Source organism: Scomber japonicus, chromosome 22, assembly GCF_027409825.1.
Source record: "Scomber japonicus isolate fScoJap1 chromosome 22, fScoJap1.pri, whole genome shotgun sequence".
Lineage (NCBI taxonomy): Eukaryota > Metazoa > Chordata > Actinopteri > Scombriformes > Scombridae > Scomber > Scomber japonicus.
Window position 1 is genome coordinate 14,076,170 of NC_070599.1, and position 19,081 is coordinate 14,095,250.

The following is a 19,081-nucleotide window of genomic DNA, read 5'->3' on the forward strand; positions in this document are numbered from 1 at the left end:
TGTGCTTTTCCTACTATGAAGTCAACATGTCTTCTGTGAAAAATCCCTATTATACTCAACCAGATAAATGCTGAAACCTGGGAATGCAGCAATAAGGCTAATAAGACATTTAATGGACACAAAGAAGTCAGATAATCATACAGATTTCAAACAAGAAAAACACAAGTGGAAAAAAGTCAGAAACTATCACAGTTTACAGATATACTTCTGAGTATGATGTAGTCCATGTATTACTCTTTCCTCAGTTGTAGCTTTTCACAGCCAGGCAAAATGTGGCAATGCAGTATTTTCCCAACAAACAAACTTAACACAAGACCAATATTGAAACAGCTTCATAATGTCATGATAATTCCAACCAAATGAAGTCAATTAAATCAGAGAGTTTTGCCACAGCTGCCTGTTCACCTAAAGAGCTCATTAGGAAACCTTGGAAAACCTGTGTGATGTACACTGCTGAAGAAAAAATGAAAATGTGTACGTGAGAAATCTCTGACTTTATGAGAACAGGATGACATTTTCTGCTCTGAGACATCATAATCTCTGGTAACAGATGATAATGTAATTTTGCTCTGTGGCAGCTCGCACAATCTTCTTGACATATGAGGCTTTCCCATTTGCCTCAAGTAAATGATCTATAAATGAGCTTCCCATTGATTGTCTTTTGGATGGGTACTGGGGCTTTTTAGCCTCTCAGTGCACTGCAGGGAATGAAATGACCACCAGGCAGACTCACCATCACACTGCACTGTGCCACGCATACTAACTGTGCCTACAGTTGAATATGCTATCATAAATGTCAATATACTCCAACATTCACACTCAGAGGTGGAAAGTTCAGTACATTATTCTTACTGTTTACTGTGTATTTGATAGCTGCAACAGTTTATGTGGCAGATGCTGATTTATACAAGAAAAACATACTTTATTCAAATTCCACAGATAGCTGTTACTAAATTGGTTTTCCTTATAAAGGATTTGTATTGGTCCACATGGATTTCTAACCTAACTTCTAACCCATAAAGAAACTGATCTCTATTTTCTACCTCAGTACAGACTGTAATGAACCAAAACATAAAGATCATATATAAATATATATACATAAAGAGCAAACCACACATATCAAAATGATTCAGGCTAAACAGGCCATTTCTACACTCTTTGAAAACCTGAACAATGCACCCAGAACCAACAATGACTATAACATAGCTCATTATCAGTATTGATTTAACACTTACAAGCTATTTGGGTCACATTGGACCCCATTTTTATTTAGAGAGAGAGAGAACACGCTTTCAAATTTTTGTCAAGCTTATACACATTTTAATACACAGAGGGTGTTCTGGGTTAAAGACCTGGATTATTCAAAAATCACCAAAAATGATGCTGCATTCAATGACATTCATTGAAATCATGATGGCTGTTATGTTACATTGTGTTGTTATGTAACACATAGCACCATAAAATAGTAAGCATGTTTTTTCTCCATAAATAAATAGCTTAAAACCTAAAGAATAAACCCTCTCTGCTCTCTGAAAGCCTCATTAAGGATTAATCACCCATATATGAATAACCAATAAGGTATTTATGAATTAAATACTAGGTATAGAGTCTAATTATGAAGGGAGGTTGTGAGAGGTTAGAATATGAACAGATTGTAAGGGTTAAAAACAAATATTCATATACCAGTGTCTTCCATAAATATTTCTTCCCTCGTGTTTCACTGTGCTGTGGCATTTTAATACACGGGTAGTTTTTTAATACAATAATCTTTACTTAATGCACCCACTCACTTGTTTCAAAGTATTAACTTTGTAGAAACATCTGTAGACAATCTAGTTTCATACTGAGCGCATTGAAGCAGATCACAGACCAGCAGGTATTTATTTATGAAAACAAACATCTCATCTACCATCGCCTACAAAGTTCACTCTCCCACTCCAACATGTGGCTTTAAAATCCCAAATATCTGTAATCTGTATTTAGTTTAACATGAAAATCGGTGATTTAGAAGTCAAGCTAAAAACATTACAACTTATAACACAAATGCATGTAATTCAACAAAAACACTCAGTAATGTCTTGATAACTAGCAGATGCTCATCAAAGGCTTTTAACAAAAATACATAATTTACCAAATCCTGCTGCCTCCTGTGTGAATCAATCACCTCAAATGTTAAATTTAATGAGGCACCTGTAACATCCATTATGTCTCATGTATTCATGTCTCATTTTTCTTCCATGGGGAGGCATCTTGAAGTAGTAGGGTAATTGAGACGTTTTAACCACAAGAGCTGCGCCTCTTTAAAGGTTAACACTGCCATCTAGTGACAAAAAGATGACATTACAAACACAAAACCAGTCCATCATATTCCCTATTATTATCCATTTGCCCAGTATCATGTGAACTTCTGCAACTGGACTGTGTAGCATCATGGGCCTTTTCTCTTTTAGACACATTTTCTAAATAAATTAAACAATTTAAAATTTGTTGTAACTCACAAGGTTTTTTCTAATTTCTAATTGAAGTAAATGTAAACTTTTTTTCTGCAGTCCAGCTTTTGCATGGCACTTTTTTTGCACATTTTATTTTATTATTAATATTTATTGCATATATTTTTGTGTTTAATGTTATATGTGGCTGTCTTGACTGTAGATGTAGCTGCAGTAACGAAGTAATTTTATGAGAAGGATCAATAAAGTAACTATATCAATCAACCAATCATCAAAATAAATATGCAATATGAATTAATAAATATAAAATAAATTGTATTCCCTCCATTATAGACAGTGAATTGGCTTCTATTTCCTTCTATAATCTCATTGATGTGGGTGTTTGGGTTGGAAATTGTGCTTTGCTGCCCTCAGCTGGCTGATAATGGTGATAACATGTTACTGTTCATGTGTCTCTTTTGAAAGTTGTTGTTACTTTCTGTATTAATGATTTTCAGCTGTATTAACGTTCCTTCAGCTTATTGTTTTTCCCAGTTTATGACTCATGAAACAGGCACAAATAAAACTCCTCAAACTGAACAATCAAATCTTAACATGCAATGTCGTTCCTATGTTTATCCTCGTTATATGAAATGATATAAAGCAGAATAGCATTCATCATGAGCAGCCAGCAGATGAAAGATTTTTTTCCACACTCTGAAGTCCTTGAAAACATCTCCAGGCTGTGTAGACCTCCCTCACACAGTCCCTCTGAAATCAGACTAACTAGTTTCTTTCATGTCACAGCATCAGAATCACTAGCATGCACAGCAGTGGAGGGACACTTTTAAAATGTGTTTGGCAATTTAAAAAAAATCTGTCTATCTAATGTATTTTTTGATTTGTTATAACTAAAAGCACATGACAGTTCAAATATGATGAACTTTACATCTTGGTCTATTTACTGCATGCGGGACACATAACTTTCCTTTTAACACTTTGCCAACATTTTCACATTTTCCATGATTTAATATAATTATTCTATTTGTGAAGAATATGAACAGTAATGCAGGAATGTCACTCAGATGGTGACACAATGAAACAAGTGTGTGTGAGCAGGCACCATCATTTACTAAAGTTGCGGCACCAACATCCAATTAAAATGTTTAAATTTTATACTTACAAATTGCTGCTTGATTTATTATGAATCACGAGCAGTTCACTGTAAAGTTTCTAATTTGAGGAATATAAAAATGTTGCTTTTCACGAATCATCAGTCTGACAACACGCAAATAAATAAATAAATAAATAAATAACAATCAACCAATAATTTCAACAAACATTTCCAAAAAATTATCTAAATATTTCTTGCTGCCCACCAATGAAACTTGGGTGTTTTAAGTTTGAACTCAATTATTTATTTATACAAAAATGACAGAGACATAAGGTGACCTAAATAATTATATTGATGATGTTAATAATTATAATTTGACGATTAAACCACTTTGGGCGAAGATTATTGTCTGTATTATTATCTAATAAATGAAAGCATCATTTTAGGATTAACGCGGGAGAGTTGATCCACTTTGCATTGGAGGAAAATGTGTTTATTTACCGAGTAAAGCCAGTAAAGGCCGATTCATTTTCACATTTCGTCTAAACGTTGTATATTGTCTATAATTGTCACCAGTTAACTATGGGAAAAAAGTTGTGTGTCGTGGTTGTGTTTTCTATGAAGCCATAACTTTGGTAGGTTTTCTGTTTATTGTCTATTTTAAGGTTTTTTTCCACTTTAGCCAATCAGAACCGTGCAAACTGAAGTCTTTGAGTTATTATGTGTACTACCTCTTTATTACTAAATACTGGCAGAGCTGTTTAAACCTACCGGTGTGTATTATCACTACCTCGCTGCAGCTTTAATCACACTTAACCGTCACTTATGAAACTTTACATTAATTGCAAACTTATGCATATCTTCAGTAAAATCTTCTTACAATTTCGCTAAAATGCAGACAGGAATTTAGTTATTTATTTAGTTATTTATTTATTTAAAATCTGGAGTTGAATTTAAATGAAGTTGAAAAAGTGTGTGGGGTGGGGGCGAGAAACAAGATAAACGCACTCAAGATAAATACGCATTTAGGAAGTAGAATTGTTTTTGTTTTGTTTTTTAAATTGATGTCAGATTAAAGATTTAAAATAAATGTATTTGAAACAATGATTTCTTACAAACATTCCTTATTTTAACGGGAAGGTTCGGGTTTCCTAATCAAAAGCAGATTTAATCCCCAACTAGCTTTGTTATATTGTCTTCTCTGCACAATTTCAGAAAGAGAGAGGAATAAAAGATTATTGCCAACAAGAGTTTTTAAATGACGCATCCAAACTCTGCTTTTAAACTCGGGTTAAAGGTTAAAATATACACTGAATCCAAATGATCCCATTAGTATCGTGTGTTATCCTATTTTGGCCTGAACACTTTGAAACGTGTTATATAAAGTAAAAACATAAGTCAGTGTGTTCATATTGATGAAGTTTGGGGCCCTCAGTGTTTTACAGTATTTAAACATGTAAAGCTCATGGTGTCTTACATTGTGTAAAACCACGTCAGATGGACTCCTGGCTGCAGGTTTGGACCCAACAGTGAGTCAGAGGACTTGAGGACTTTGCGTGACAAGAGGAGTGAAAACAAGCATTTCTGTGGAAATCTGTCCCGGAGGCAAACATTAAAGTGGACTCCTTCATCTTTCATGCCGCTTCTGGTTTTCTTGCCCTGCCCCTTTGCATGTATGTTTAATCATATCAAATGGTCGTCCGACTCCAGGACGTAGATGGGGCCCCGATTTTAATGACAGAGAAAGTGGACATCAGATAACATTTCTGTCACAGTGTTGAGAGGGGAAAAAACACAGTAAGCATCTAGTCACGTGTGTGGGGTTTTTTCTCGGCCTAAACGTTATTATTATAATTATTATTAGTAGTAGTAGTAGTAGCAGCAATCTTAGTAGTAGTAGTTCGATTTATTCTATTATGTATTATTGTTATTATTTATTTATTCTATTATTGTGTATTTAATTATTTATTAGCAAGTAGCATTAGTGTTAGTTAGTATGTGTATTACTGTTAATTATTTATCTTTGGAGTGCTCTCAGTTGATTTAGATACATTTTACAAGTTTTTCTTTTACTGTCTTTCCTTATTCACTCACTTATCAACACTATCAGTTACATACATGCTGCATCTAGTAGTCAATTAATCAATTAGTTGATCAACAGAAAATAAAAATCTATTTTGATGAGGTTTTCTTATAATTAACAGTAATAATAGTCTAATATTCTTACTTCAAGCATCTTTCAATATCAGCTCTGTTCATAAAAGGTTAGATGTACATTTTCATGACATTAACATATTAAATATTCAAAGGAATTACTACTATCCAATATTAGAAGTGAATAACATTATACTGCATTTCTAGATGACCAAACTTAGGAACTCACATGGCTGTACTTTGCTTATTAAGTGTAATTCAGCAGTGAGAGGTGGAGGAGGAGGAGGAGGAGGAGGAAGTCCACAGGCAGGACTGACTGTAGCTCTAATAGCCTGTGTTCTCCCAGCTATCCTTCAGGGGCATGATTTATTGAAAAATATGGACCCTGTATATAAGCTAATATGGCAGAAGTGCTTTGACCTCGGGGGGCAGTGCACTCTCCACACAGCCTGCTACCTTGAGAGTACTCCACTCCTTTCTCACGCGATTCCTCATATCTGAGGGTCTTCAGCTCGTTGTCCCTCTTTGCTTTTCACAAGTACTGAAGTTTGAAGAAGAAGAAGGAAAAAAAAGATCTGAACCTGAAAGTCCTGGGTTCAGATGCAGTGCGCTTGGGACACCATTTGGTATAAGACATGGAGAAAAAAGCTCTATTTTTAGGCTTTGGGAAAAAATTTCAAAATACCTTTAAAAAGTTTGGAGCGTTTGTCAATTAAAATCTGAAATATCACCTCAAGAATCAAGTGCTATGTTTACGTTTGACCCCTCCACAGTTCCTGGCACAGCTCGAGACATTAGTGGTATTACAGGGAAGCTTATGTTTTCTCATTGATCTGATGTCCCATAAGCCTTGGTATTTGTGGTGGGCCTGTAATCCATCAGAAGAACCCCTGAGGGATACAACATGTTTCCTGTGTAGGTATATATCTGTTATAGCAGCTGCACTTATCTCATGTGATTAACCATGATGGCTTTAATGTGAACGTATGGGAAAGAGCTGATGATTGTTGGAAGCCAAAGAAGAAATGTGGCTAACATTTTTACCCCAACAGGTGCTCTTTAAACTTATGATTTCTGAGGATAAAATGTTAATTTTGTCCTTTTGAATGGTGTTAAAGTATTTTTCTTGGTTTTCGGGGGTGTGGATGTGTGGCATTAGGTCACACAGCGTTTATAATATCCAGCTTTTTTCCCCTCCTTTGTCCTGAACTGAGAAGCTGGCTCTAACAGGGGTTAATTTGCCGTTCAAGGGTTAAACAAACAGGCATTAATAGTTTATTCCAGGCCAGACTCAAATGTGCTTTGTTTGGAAGCTTTGAAAGATAAAAATCCAAACTAACAAAAGTGGAGGGGGGAAAAAAAAAAGAAAAAAGAACTGAGGTTATTTTTGTTACCAGGCTGTGGAGGCTTTTGCAATAAACCAAACAGCTCCCAGAATGCCTTTTGGTTTATCCCAATGAGCGGGGCTCTGGGTGCAGTGAGGTGAGGCCTAATAGGGATTAAGCAGGAGAAGTATGTGTCAGTTTCGATGGTTGTAATCTGGAGTGTTCTTTTTGGAGTTTCTGAGCAGGTATGAAATGAAGATTAAGAAGCACTGTGATAAGTGACAGCGGGAGCTTGGAGGTCTGTTTTCACGCAGGGCACAGCGGTGACCTATCTGGCATGAGCTGCCATGGAAACAGCATGTTTAAAATCTCATCTGATGGGCGGTAATTTAGCATTTTGAATGAGGAAAGATGGAGAAAAAAGCGGAGGGGAAATAAAAGCATGATGAAGAGAGTGCACGAGGAGCTTCAGGAGAGCCTCGAGTCAGGCTGATTCATCAATAGCTCTGCGCTCGATGTGGCAGAAAGGGGCGTTCTGGTTGACTGCCTCTGTTAAGGCCGACCTAAAATGTCTGGACCTTGCTGACCTCAAATACACTATTGCATTTTGGGCTGTGGCTTTGACCTCAACAGCTTGCAGCACCACAGAGGCCCATTATAGTGGCAGTAATGATGTGAAGGATTCCCCCAGTAGACTATTAATACAACGATTCTCATCTTGCACAGACTAACATACAGTATACACTGCTAATGATACTGGATTAGAATCTGGATTAGACTCAGAATGGTTTTTGTTATGGATGAGCTGACCTCAGGAAATCAAAGTAATCAGCAGGATGACTGGCGACAAGAGATTTCCAAGAAGAACTCTGGCTTTTAAAAAGGGATTACGTGACGAAATCTGATGTTTGATCAACAAATTCAACTTGTCCAAAGAGAAAATGAGTGTAAAATAAGTCAGCAGTCAGAAGAAAATAAGTGCAGCATTTTATACATTACATTTTAGAGAGAAATGTTGCACTTCCTACTCCGATATATTCATTTGTATTATTTTGCCTATTGACATTTTGCATGTAAAAGTTATAATTAGCATTAAATGATGATGTTTTTACTGAATGAACTACCCAAATGTACTGAAAATGGTCTAAATTAGTTGAAGCTCAACCACCTACAATATATAGCTGCTTACACATTAATGCATCAATAATAATAATGCATAGAAAGCTTATTCAAAATAATAGACTAAATATAGTATGTCTGACAAGAGCCATAAGTACTTTAACTTTATTTTGACTCTATATTTTGCTGATAAACCCTTTGTTCTTCTGAGTTTGTGAATGTGGAAATTATATATTTATTTCTAAAGTATGGTTTTTGCTACTTATTTTGTTTCTTCCACCGCTGCAAGTTATAATGAAATCAATCTTAACACAGCAGAGATAAACAGTAAGTAACCAATGTATCTTTTTGCCTTATTTTCTTTCCTCTTCTCTATATTTATATAATATTCTAATATAATTAATAAGACATTTGAAGCATAAGAAAATGGTTATTATTACCCATCCCTGTTGTTTATGTAGTGGGATATTTAAAGTTGATCTTGAAAGAAGTGTTGTGTCATTGCCGCTAATGGCAGAGTAGCATGAGATCATTTTGCTCCAAACGGACACAAAAGCATGTCTTATTGAATTATTGTGGGGGTTAAGATTTTTTTTTTTAAAACAATAGCAGAAGGAAACATTTCTTAATAATAATTCTTCAACAGAGTCACGCAAGCATGCAGGGTTTCCTGAGATGGGGGCCCTCCACAGTTTTTGAAGCCTACAAAGCAGCAAAACAGCTCCACGTTAATGAGATGAAGGTGATTTAAAGCAAGTGCTGCCTTTGATAGTCTCTCCTCTCATAAGCCTCCGCATGACTTTACGAACCGCTGACCATGCTAGCGGTGGGCCTACGTAGTGACACAACAACATGTTTGCCTTAAAACACCAGCAGACACAGATAGAAAGAGCACAGTTAAATGACTGGGTGTTGACAGAAGACTGGATGTGTTCACAACATGAGGAAAAACAAGAAAATGGACAGGAAAAAATTAAAGTGTAGCAAAATAAAAGAATAAATCAGACAATGAAATACTGAATTGATTTTTTTAAGCATTTCAAGCCAAAATTTAAACACTAAATAAATAAATAAAAAATCCCTGATAAGGCTATTAATAGAAAAGCTGATGAAGACCACTGAAAGCTCCTGAAAAAGCTAGTAAGTAGACCATGAGTTATGTTTTTTGTCAAACAAGTTTCTTTAACATGAATACATTTCTTTATTTGTACTGTTGCAGAATTGACAGTTTCATTTTTTACTTAACAGCTTTGAAACAATGAGAACAAACATCAGATGTGGATCAAATGTTCAAATTTTGCATAAACACTTCTTATGATTACCAAATATGAGCCATAAACATCATTCTGCCTGTATGTAAGCCAGACAGTGACACAATATACATGTTGACTAATGAGTCTAAACTTTAAAGTCCTTTTGTAATTTTGGGTTTTCATTTTTAAATGTTTGTGGAGGTTTTTTCCCTCCAAACAGACTCTTGATATATTAGGTTGATAGGCTATTACTTGCAAAGCGGCTTTAATAAAGTTAATTTGGTGGCACAATGGAGAATAATTGTGAGCAATTCCTCTGAGAACACAAACGGTTTGTTGTTCTCTCTCTCTCTCCGCTGACGGCTGCTCAGCTCTACTGTACTGTATGTGGACTTATTCCATTGTTCACCTTTCTCCTCTCTCATTTCTTAACCAGCATTTATTGCAGTGTTGATTTTGCTATTTTCTTGGCAGGAAAGAGTTCGATTCACTGAGGTTGATCAACATGCAAGCTTCAAAACTTGCAAGCTGGAATGTTCTGAGCATTTATTCAAGGCTACTTACACATGAAAGTAAGCTTTTCATAGTGTTTCAATCCTATTACTACTCTGTTTTACTCCACTGTGCACAGTTTTCCAGACCTGACTAAACATTTTCCACCTTCAGCATGAATTCACTCATGTTAAACTGGATCACACCATCAGTCCATCTACGGGCATTTAAGGTGGCAAAAAATTAAAAAAAAAAAAAAAGATTTATTCTAGATGGATAAGCTACAGTTTAGTGTTCATAATAGGTTTTAGAAATATTTCTTATCCATGGGAAATGCCTCCATGTGAAAATGAGAGACTATTTTGGGGGCTTGTGTGGTGGAGTTAGAGCTTTGTTTTAGTGTTCCCAATAGAAAGTGGTAAATTACTCTTACAGCCACATGATGCAAGTTTGTGTGTTGTAACTATTTTTTTTTTTTTTTAAACCGTGAAGATTTATCTACATTATTTTGGGAAATATGTTTTTTGTGCATATAAGGAAACATGTGTATTGTTGCTCCACTGCAGAGTGATGTGTGTACAGAGTTGGACCCTAAAGGCAGTTTTAACATTCATCTGCTGAAAGTGGAAAGTTTCTCTTTGCTCACCTTAAATCTGACTTTTAACATATATGCATGATTTGTGACATCACAGCTAGTCTGGAGGACAATCATGATAAAATGAAACATTTGCAAATTCATAGTTTCTGGATTTTTTTCAATAAGGGAGAAGAATTAAAAGGACTAGTAGAGCTTTTAAGATTTTTTTAAGGAGGTATTCAAACTTTTCTATATGGAAAAAAACAAACAATGCAAATTAAAAAAAAATTAACAACTTTGCACTTTACATCTAGGCTCAATACAAACATTATTTTTCATTAAATGCAATTATCCTTATCCCCTCCTTTAATCTTATCTCAAAGCAAATCCATTAATGTGAGCTCTTACATTTAAAACTAGGACCATCAGATTTGAATTAGTTGATAATAAGATTTTACTATTATTTATTGGCTTCTCAGCTTTTGTTCTATTTCTTCTGCTTGTTGAGTGGAAATACAAGAACCACTAGTGTGTTTTTGCTCAACTTTCGATACTTAAATCTTCTGATCTCTCTCTAAAGACTCCTCTATGCACAAAAACGTATTTAATAACATTTATTTTTTATGTACGTGTGTAATCAAACATAACTGAGTAATACCTGCGAGGGCAATTATCTTAAAAAAAGGGTTTAAATGACTTTTGGGCGTCTACTAATATCAGTAGTACAAGTTTAACACATTTTCAGTGCGCATAGTAAATATAAAGTGTGCATGGACAAATGTAACCAATAGGCGGTACTGTGCCATTCTGCATGAAGCTCTCCTCCATCTCCAGCCCTGAGGACAACATTGTATCTCTGCTATGGTTTGCTCCCTAATTGACCTAAATTCAGCATCTCTGCGGTCCCTCAAGGCAGACTATCAACACAGCCTACAAGAGAAGCTCTGACTGAGGCAGTCTCTAGTGTTTTTTTTCCTGGAGTTATTCCTTGTCGCTTCCTGCCTTCACAGTTTAAAGCGAAATTTCTGTCTGGATCTCGGCGATCTCGGGACTCTCCTCTCTCTCTCATGGATCACATCGGCATGATTAACGCGGAGCAGACGACGCAGACACTTCTGGTTGGAAACAAGAAGCAATCCCGGGAATGATTTTGTAATATCTAGCCTAAATCTGGGTGAGTTAAAAGGGTGTGAAACGCGTTGTGGAAGGTAAAAAAAAAGGCAATATGCTGGATGATAAAGCGCCGAGATCGAAGCTCGGTCCTGCGTCGAGAGGCTCGTCTTTTTATATTGAAAATTTACTGAGGACCACAGACAGAGACGCTTCAGCCGAGGAGAGGGTGAAGAGCACCGGGTTCAAAGTTACCGTCCACAACCAGGCAGTCTGTCCGGGGCTGGAGACGCGATGTCTGAGGGACAGTAGTCCACTGACCCGGAGCGGGACACCTCCCAAAGCGACGTACGGCAGCCCAAGAAGTGAGTACATTAGTCAATATTTGTATGTGAAATTAAAAAAAATGTCCAGGGCAGAGGAAATGATCGTATCGTTTCGGTTAAGCAGTCAGAACAGCAGTTATGTATTATCTAACAAACCAGTTACAGACAGCAAGAACCAACTTCACAATACTCATGTTAATTATTCAATCACACGTGCACAACGCTATAAAATTGACCGTCTGGACTAGAAATAAGCTACAGTAGCGTCTTTTTATCATTTTCACAAACAATTCTTACTTCAGTGCTTCAATAGGTCACAAGTGGATTGGAGATATGGGCTGTAACACGTTTCACTCTCCATACTCCGTGCGTAAAACGCAACTCCCCAATTATGAGCCAAGTACGAGCCAACAGTATCTGGCAAGCAAACAACAATCTCACTCTGATGCTTCAGATGGACCAGCGGTGGAGAACTGTTGGGTGTTTATAGTGTTGGAAAGGAAAGGGAGCACGAAGGCGCGTAATTTGTCATTATGTTCCTTCTAGTTTTGGGCAGGGGTGAATGTAGACAACAGTGGGCAGTGGGCAGGATGATTTATGGTGAGACTTTTTTTTTTTTTTAAATTGCCACGACTTTGCTCTCAGGTCCACAGGACAAGGCCAGCGTCTCAGACCCTCCGCCTAGCAGCGACCGGGAATCCCCGGCTTTAACTGTGCACGCGGAGGAGGACGAGGATGAGCCGGAGGAGAAGGGGGATGACAGCGTGACGGATGACAGGAGGCAGGACGACGCGCGCTCCTCCTGCTACTCTCAAGAGGACGGCTCTGAGTCAGGTGAGGCCAAACTAAAAAAAAAAACAAAAACCTAATCCTAAAAAAATACTCCACCTTGTGCTTTGCAAAATATGCTATTCATCACCACGCATGCGCCATCCTCATGAAACGCTTCCTCAGGCGCTGCAGTTGTTTTCTCTTGTCCAAAATGTAAAATATGGTTTGAGTTTCCACAACTTCTTGGTTTGGTGCAGATGTTTAGGTGTGATGATGTTAAGTTTTACATTAAGGAGAGAAGAGTTCCTGAATCCAGCGAAATGCTATTTATTCTGATAAATAATAAACATAATAACAACAGGATAGCCAGTTATATAGGCAGCATTTATATTTGGACCTATTTCTTTATTCAAGTTTAATATAAATACATTTTTTGGTTCTATATTTTCACTTATTTATTTTTAATAGTAGCCTACTTTAATAATTATTAAATTCCAAGTGAAGTTTACTGTCATACAGTTTATTGTTAAATGTAAAATATCCTGTCACAAGTGTTTGATAAACATATTTGGGGGATTATTGCAAAAAAAAAAAAAGAGAGAAAAGAAGTGTGCTTAATGAAGACAAGTTAGGCTTTAATTGTTTATGAGGAATTTAAATGCAGATGTAATTTATTTTGTTTGTTTTTGGGGTTAGGGTTAGTTGTCCTTGCAGCTGTGTTTTTAAAAAGTTGTTGTGAACTTATGAATGATGATTTTTCAGATAAGTTCACTTGATAAGCCAAAAATAAACTCTCTGGTTATTTTATCTATAAACTGACTTCTCACTCCCTATAGTTGTGCCTACCTTAACAGTGATTGCATCTGGTTACATTAAGTAAAATCCTCCTCACTTCTTCCTCTCAGGTGACACCAAAGTGGCGCGAAAGAAGAAGACCCGCACCGTGTTCAGCCGGAGTCAGGTGTTCCAGCTGGAGTCCACTTTCGACCTGAAACGTTATCTGAGCAGCTCGGAGAGAGCCGGGCTGGCCGCTTCGCTGCAGCTCACTGAGACGCAGGTGAAGATCTGGTTTCAGAACCGTAGGAACAAGTGGAAGAGGCAGGTAGCTGCAGACATGGAAGCCAGCAGCGTGACTTTACCCTACCCAACCCAGAGAGTAGTCAGAGTCCCCGTGCTGTATCGCGAGAATGCCACCTCCAGCTTGCATCAAGTGTCGCCATCGGTGGTCGGCTTCTCCACTTCTATCAACTATCCATTGACTGCTCACTTCACCCACCCAATGTCCTTCATAACACCACAGATGACTGGACTAGTGTGACATTTAGGGTGGAGGTGAAGTTTTTGGACAAAGTTAATCAAATGCCACAAAAATATCAATTTTTTTTTTGTTTTAGTTTCGGGCTCTGTGGTCAGAAGTCCTGCTAGTCTTGGTGGTCCTCACAGTCTTGGTGAAAGGCTTTTTTTTTTTTTTTTTTTTTTTTTTAAATGGAAATTTTCTAGAAAATAAATGTAGCCAATTCAGATTAAGATGATCACTTCTCTGCTACAGTAGGCCATCATGACCCTGAAGACACCACGAACTGACCACCAACCAATCACTGTGTCAACCTCATACATTTGGCAGAGTGCTACGTTATCATGACAATCACTACTTGGATCCCCCCCCCCCCCCAATTTATTTTAAGAACAACTCATTTTTAAGATTCAGTGCTAGATTTAATGCTATTTGTGGATTATTTAGGATGCCCACATCTGTCTGTGGGTGATTTTTCACACTACAATGTATGGATGATCCACATATATGGGATCAAATAAGTGCCAAGAAGATTTTGAGCTTGTGAAATCATGTTCAGCAATTATTTAGTTGTATATGAGCCTCTGTAAACTTGTGAAAAAACTACATGAGATATTTATGACTGTGACTGAAAATATTTGTGTCAAGATAAAGTTTATATTTAACAGTGTTGTCACAGGAAGAAAAAAAAAGTACAGCATTTGAGTACAGATTCAAACAAGAAAACTGTGATTCTCAAAGTTCCCACACTGTGTTTGACACTGACGTTACACATGAACACAACTCATTGGGTGCACTCTGATACCCGTACAACCATATTGCTTAAGATGGATTTGGTATGTCCCAATACGTAGTATGTCAAATGCAGTATGACAAAAGTACCAGGATATACTACATCTGGCACATCAGCATGCTTTTCTACCTGACCCACAGTCCTCTGATAGGTCACACTGACTGAGTCACCGAGAGCACAGGCCAATGGCAGAGCATTGCCTGAGCAATGACGGAAACCACAACGGCACATGAAGCAGGGCTAGTATGTCCCAACTGTTTGGATACTGCACGCGACAGAACATAGTTTGTAATGGTAGCTGCAGTACTACTAAAAGTACTACTAGTACTACTACTTTTACAGCCACAATCAGGGCCAAAATCTGCACTTAAAATGTAATTTTAAAAAGTATTTGTAGGTTCTTTGTGCAACCTCACTTTACAAAACAACTTATCCTTTCTACACATTCAAAACCTTGAATGTCTCAGTCATAGTTTTTTACAAAGGACATCATATAACCAACAAGGTTTGAAATTCTTCCTGAACATTATTTGACAGGCTCTGAAAAAGTTTGACCCTTGTCTGAACCCGTACTGTGCACATAACTAACACCTCTCTACAAAGTAGAAACCTGATTATTTATTAAAAAGACATTTTTGGTGTTTTGAGCATGAGTCATTTAGTTGCATTTTTTGACACATTTTTCTATTTAAAAAGATTCATACAGACTTTTGTACACTGATATGTTCACATGTAAATAAAATTTATTCACAAATTGCTTTGTGGTTCCTTACTTTGTTTTTCTTGTGCTTATCGGACAGGAAATTAAGCCTACACACACACACACATGTTGGTGGTTTGAATGATGAGAATTTGTTGGTTATTTTTAATAAATGGGACCAGTATGATGATTTATTTCGATGTTGGATTAAATAAATAAGATAAGATACAGCTTCACCACTGGCCTCTGGTTTACATATTTTGAATAGTCAAAACAAACAAAGATTGTCTCTTATTTGCTTTAAAAACATGGTTTCTAAAAGTTTCTGACCCCTGACCCAATTTTTAGACCCCACACTTACCAAGAACCCAGCAATCAGGGAGTTGTCAAGCTGTTTAAATTTGCCTCAACATGCCAGTCCTAGAAATTTGATGTGACCCATTCTTAATACCAGTTGACTCTCAAAAGGTTTAGAAAAGTATCTTATATCTACTTGGCAATACAGTGCACTGACTAAGCGGTCATGCATTTTAATGACAGAGGTGTTTAAAACTTCAATATGGCAGCCAGACGTAAATCTGCATCCCGCCCTCATCTGCCCCACAACCTCACCAATCAAAAGCTGTTAAACCGCAGTCTTCCGGGTCGTTGAAGAGCTGCGCACAGCCTCCACTGTGCGCTAGTTGCAGCCGAGGAGCAATGGTGCTCGGAGCGTCCAGAAGCGTCGGTGTTTCGGAAATCTCGGAGGAGCAGATGAAATGCCAGGGAACATGAGCAAAGAGGATGCCCCGAGCCGGAGCGCTTCTTTGACGTTCACCATTGACAACATCCTCAACCTGAAGCAGCGGGACGGCGGAAACTTTGATGGTGCAAAGGAGCAGAGGGGCAGTGGATGTAAAAATGACTTTCAAGCGAGGTTTGATGAGGTGTGGGACGTCCGGAGGAGGCATGACAGCGGATCAGAGGAAACAGGTAACTCTTGGATTTAAGAAATTAGCGTAGAAAGAGTCTCTCCAAACTACATTTACACAGATAGTTAGTCTTACAGTTTTAGCCTTATGAAGCTTTTTAGTGGCAGAATAATGAGTAAAGATGGACCAAAGACTGATAGAATATTGATTTAAATGATTATTAGAAGATGAAGCAGCGGGTAAAGATCTTTATTTTTATGTATTATTAAAACTACCTAAATTAATTTGCCGGCAGAAAAGCAAGTGCACCTTTACCGCCACATGAAAGCACGTTGTGTCCCTTTATTCACAGCTCTAAACAAGCCCAGAGTCCAAAATGCACCGCCGCTGACCGACGGCTCCTGTCCCGGGGCTCAAAGTGCGCAAAGCAGCGAGGACGATGCGTCCGAGGTGCAGCAGCAGCAGCAAGAGGCCACAGCGGACACCAAAGCCATGGTTAAGAAAAAGACGCGCACAATCTTCTCCAAGAGACAGATATTTCAGCTGGAAGCCACTTTTGACATGAAGAGATATCTGAGCAGCTCGGAGAGAGCGTGTCTCGCCAGTTCTCTGCAACTCACAGAGACGCAGGTGAAAATCTGGTTTCAGAACCGGCGCAACAAACTGAAGAGACAGTTATCCACGGATATGGACGGGCCGCTGGCCGCAGAGCACCTCTCGGACGCAGGGAAAAATGTGCAATTACCGACTTTTTACAAAGACAGCAGCCTGTTGGGAGGATGTTTGTTACCCATGCCTTTCCCTGTGGTGTATCCGACCGCAAACGTTGCGCCTTACATCTACTTCTCCAACACTGGCAAATATTTTGGCCTGTTTGATGCAGACTGATTATTTCCTCAGTTTAGGATGAGGACAACAGTGCGCGGACAGTGGGACATACAAACAGTAACCTATTGGCCTGTGTGTTTTTTTTTTGTTTTTTTTAATTCACAAAGATTCTCTCAACTTTGATGTCAACATATCAACAAAGACATGCATGTGCCACTTTTTGTCCTCCCCATGTTATTATTATTAATTATTATTATTATATTATGATTATTAATTATTATTATTATATTTTCTAATGCTTCGGAAATTTTTAATAGAAACTTTATCGCCAGAAAAAACAATGTGCATGCATTAAATATCCCCTGAGCAGTGTTACTTTGCGTAGTATTGTCATTTCAATGAATGTAAGTTCATGTCATTCGTAGTAAATAATGCTGCATCAACTTTGTTACCCGCCGATTATACTTTTTTTTTTTTTTTTTGTGTGGAGTGACTTCATTTGTATTTATATGGCCTTATTATTAATATTATTGTTATTATTATTCTTGTTCATTTAAAACACTCATTTTGTTTTCACTTGACCTTTCATATGACAGACTGTTAAACTGTGAATACAGTTATATCATGACGACGATGAATTTTGCAATAAAAAAAGTGTAATATTTGCAATGAAGTGTGTTGACTCAAGCTGAATTACAACAAGAGGTTAGAAACAAGTGGACTTTCAAATGGGAATATTTATTGTGCTTCATTGTGGGGTTTTTTTCTGTGTGTTTGGGTTCCAAGACATAAGTTAAAGGAAGTTTATGTTTCTTCAGAAAGTGTAGGAAAAAGAAAAAAATCAGTCAGCTCAGGCAGTGACACATTTCCTGCCTTTAGTCTCTAAATAATGAGCAGATTCTTAAAACTTGACGTCCAAACTTCTTTTCTCTGTAAATTGCGTCAACATCGACACAACGTGACTAAAAAAGGGGCCCCAGGTTTCATTACTACAGTAGCTTTATAACGAACGAACACATCGTTTAAATACAGGATATGAATTATTAGCTGACCAGTTTGAATGAATCAGCCATAACATGGATCTGTAGAGGAATAATAACAGCTTGCATATTTATTTATTTATTTAGTTATCCGTTTAAACATGTATTGATATCAAGTAACTGCTGCTTAAGTCAGCTTTCATTACAGAAGACTGGAAAGGTTTTTTTTTTTTAATGAAACCTGTTGTAAAGTTGTGCAGAAACTTGTTGACCTTGAACATTGTTTTTAAAAGTTTTCAACAGTTGAGTAATTCATGCAACCTCAAGAATGTTTTCATATAATATCTGGAGGACATGCATTTAGTCATTTATGCTAACTTTCTCTGCTACAGGTCTGTTCTTAAAGTCTAATTCACATTTAAAAACACTGTTGAAACAATATCTTCATAAATTGCTTTGTTCATATTTTGGAAACAGCACTTTCTATTCTAAAATGAATTACCAAGTGTAATATTTTAAGTAGTAAAAAGCTTCTGATATGCATAAATAAAATATGAATATAATTAATTAGATGCATACAAATGTAAATGGAGCAAAATATGCCTTTAACTTAAATTGAGAGTATTAAATTATCACTTTCTTCATAAAATATAATACAATATTACATTTTATGTGTTTATATTCATTAACTCTTCAGATGTCATAAGAATTGCAGCAGCTGGTGTAAGGTGAAAATGACTTTGGTATTATACTAAGAACAACAACTTTGATGTTTTTATTATATGCGTTATAAGACTTTTAGCAGTAGCAGAATTTCCGCTGGAAATATTGGTGCAAATAGTTTTAGATAATGATCTAGAAAGACAGAAAGAGCTTGTGGAACACTTTTTTTAAAAGCCCAAATA

General features: G+C 37.1%; 2 protein-coding genes across 2 annotated transcripts; both read left to right on the forward strand.

Annotated features, from left to right (window-relative positions):
- Nucleotides 1–11,688: 11,688 nt before the first annotated feature.
- On the forward strand, nucleotides 11,689–14,006 carry LOC128383469 (homeobox protein HMX1-like). The gene is made up of 3 exons (XM_053343086.1): nucleotides 11,689–11,938; nucleotides 12,545–12,733; nucleotides 13,576–14,006. Exons 1-3 carry the CDS (start codon nucleotides 11,689–11,691, stop codon nucleotides 13,986–13,988), a joined length of 852 nt encoding a protein of 283 aa, XP_053199061.1. The 3' UTR covers nucleotides 13,989–14,006.
- Nucleotides 14,007–16,215: 2,209 nt separating this feature from the next.
- On the forward strand, nucleotides 16,216–17,256 carry LOC128384033 (homeobox protein HMX3-A-like). The gene is made up of 2 exons (XM_053343610.1): nucleotides 16,216–16,429; nucleotides 16,697–17,256. Exons 1-2 carry the CDS (start codon nucleotides 16,216–16,218, stop codon nucleotides 17,254–17,256), a joined length of 774 nt encoding a protein of 257 aa, XP_053199585.1.
- Nucleotides 17,257–19,081: the final 1,825 nt, after the last annotated feature.

Excerpts from the sequence above, each read along its gene's own strand:
- LOC128384033 (XM_053343610.1), top strand. The coding sequence starts at position 16,216 with ATGCCAGGGAACATGAGCAAAGAGGATGCCCCGAGCCGGAGCGCTTCT. Across the intron at positions 16,430-16,696 it reads CAGCGGATCAGAGGAAACAG|CACGTTGTGTCCCTTTATTC; the intron begins GTAACTCTTGGA and ends GCCACATGAAAG.
- LOC128383469 (XM_053343086.1), top strand. The coding sequence starts at position 11,689 with ATGCTGGATGATAAAGCGCCGAGATCGAAGCTCGGTCCTGCGTCGAGA. Across the intron at positions 11,939-12,544 it reads GACGTACGGCAGCCCAAGAA|GTCCACAGGACAAGGCCAGC; the intron begins GTGAGTACATTA and ends CTTTGCTCTCAG. Across the intron at positions 12,734-13,575 it reads AGAGGACGGCTCTGAGTCAG|GTGACACCAAAGTGGCGCGA; the intron begins GTGAGGCCAAAC and ends TCTTCCTCTCAG.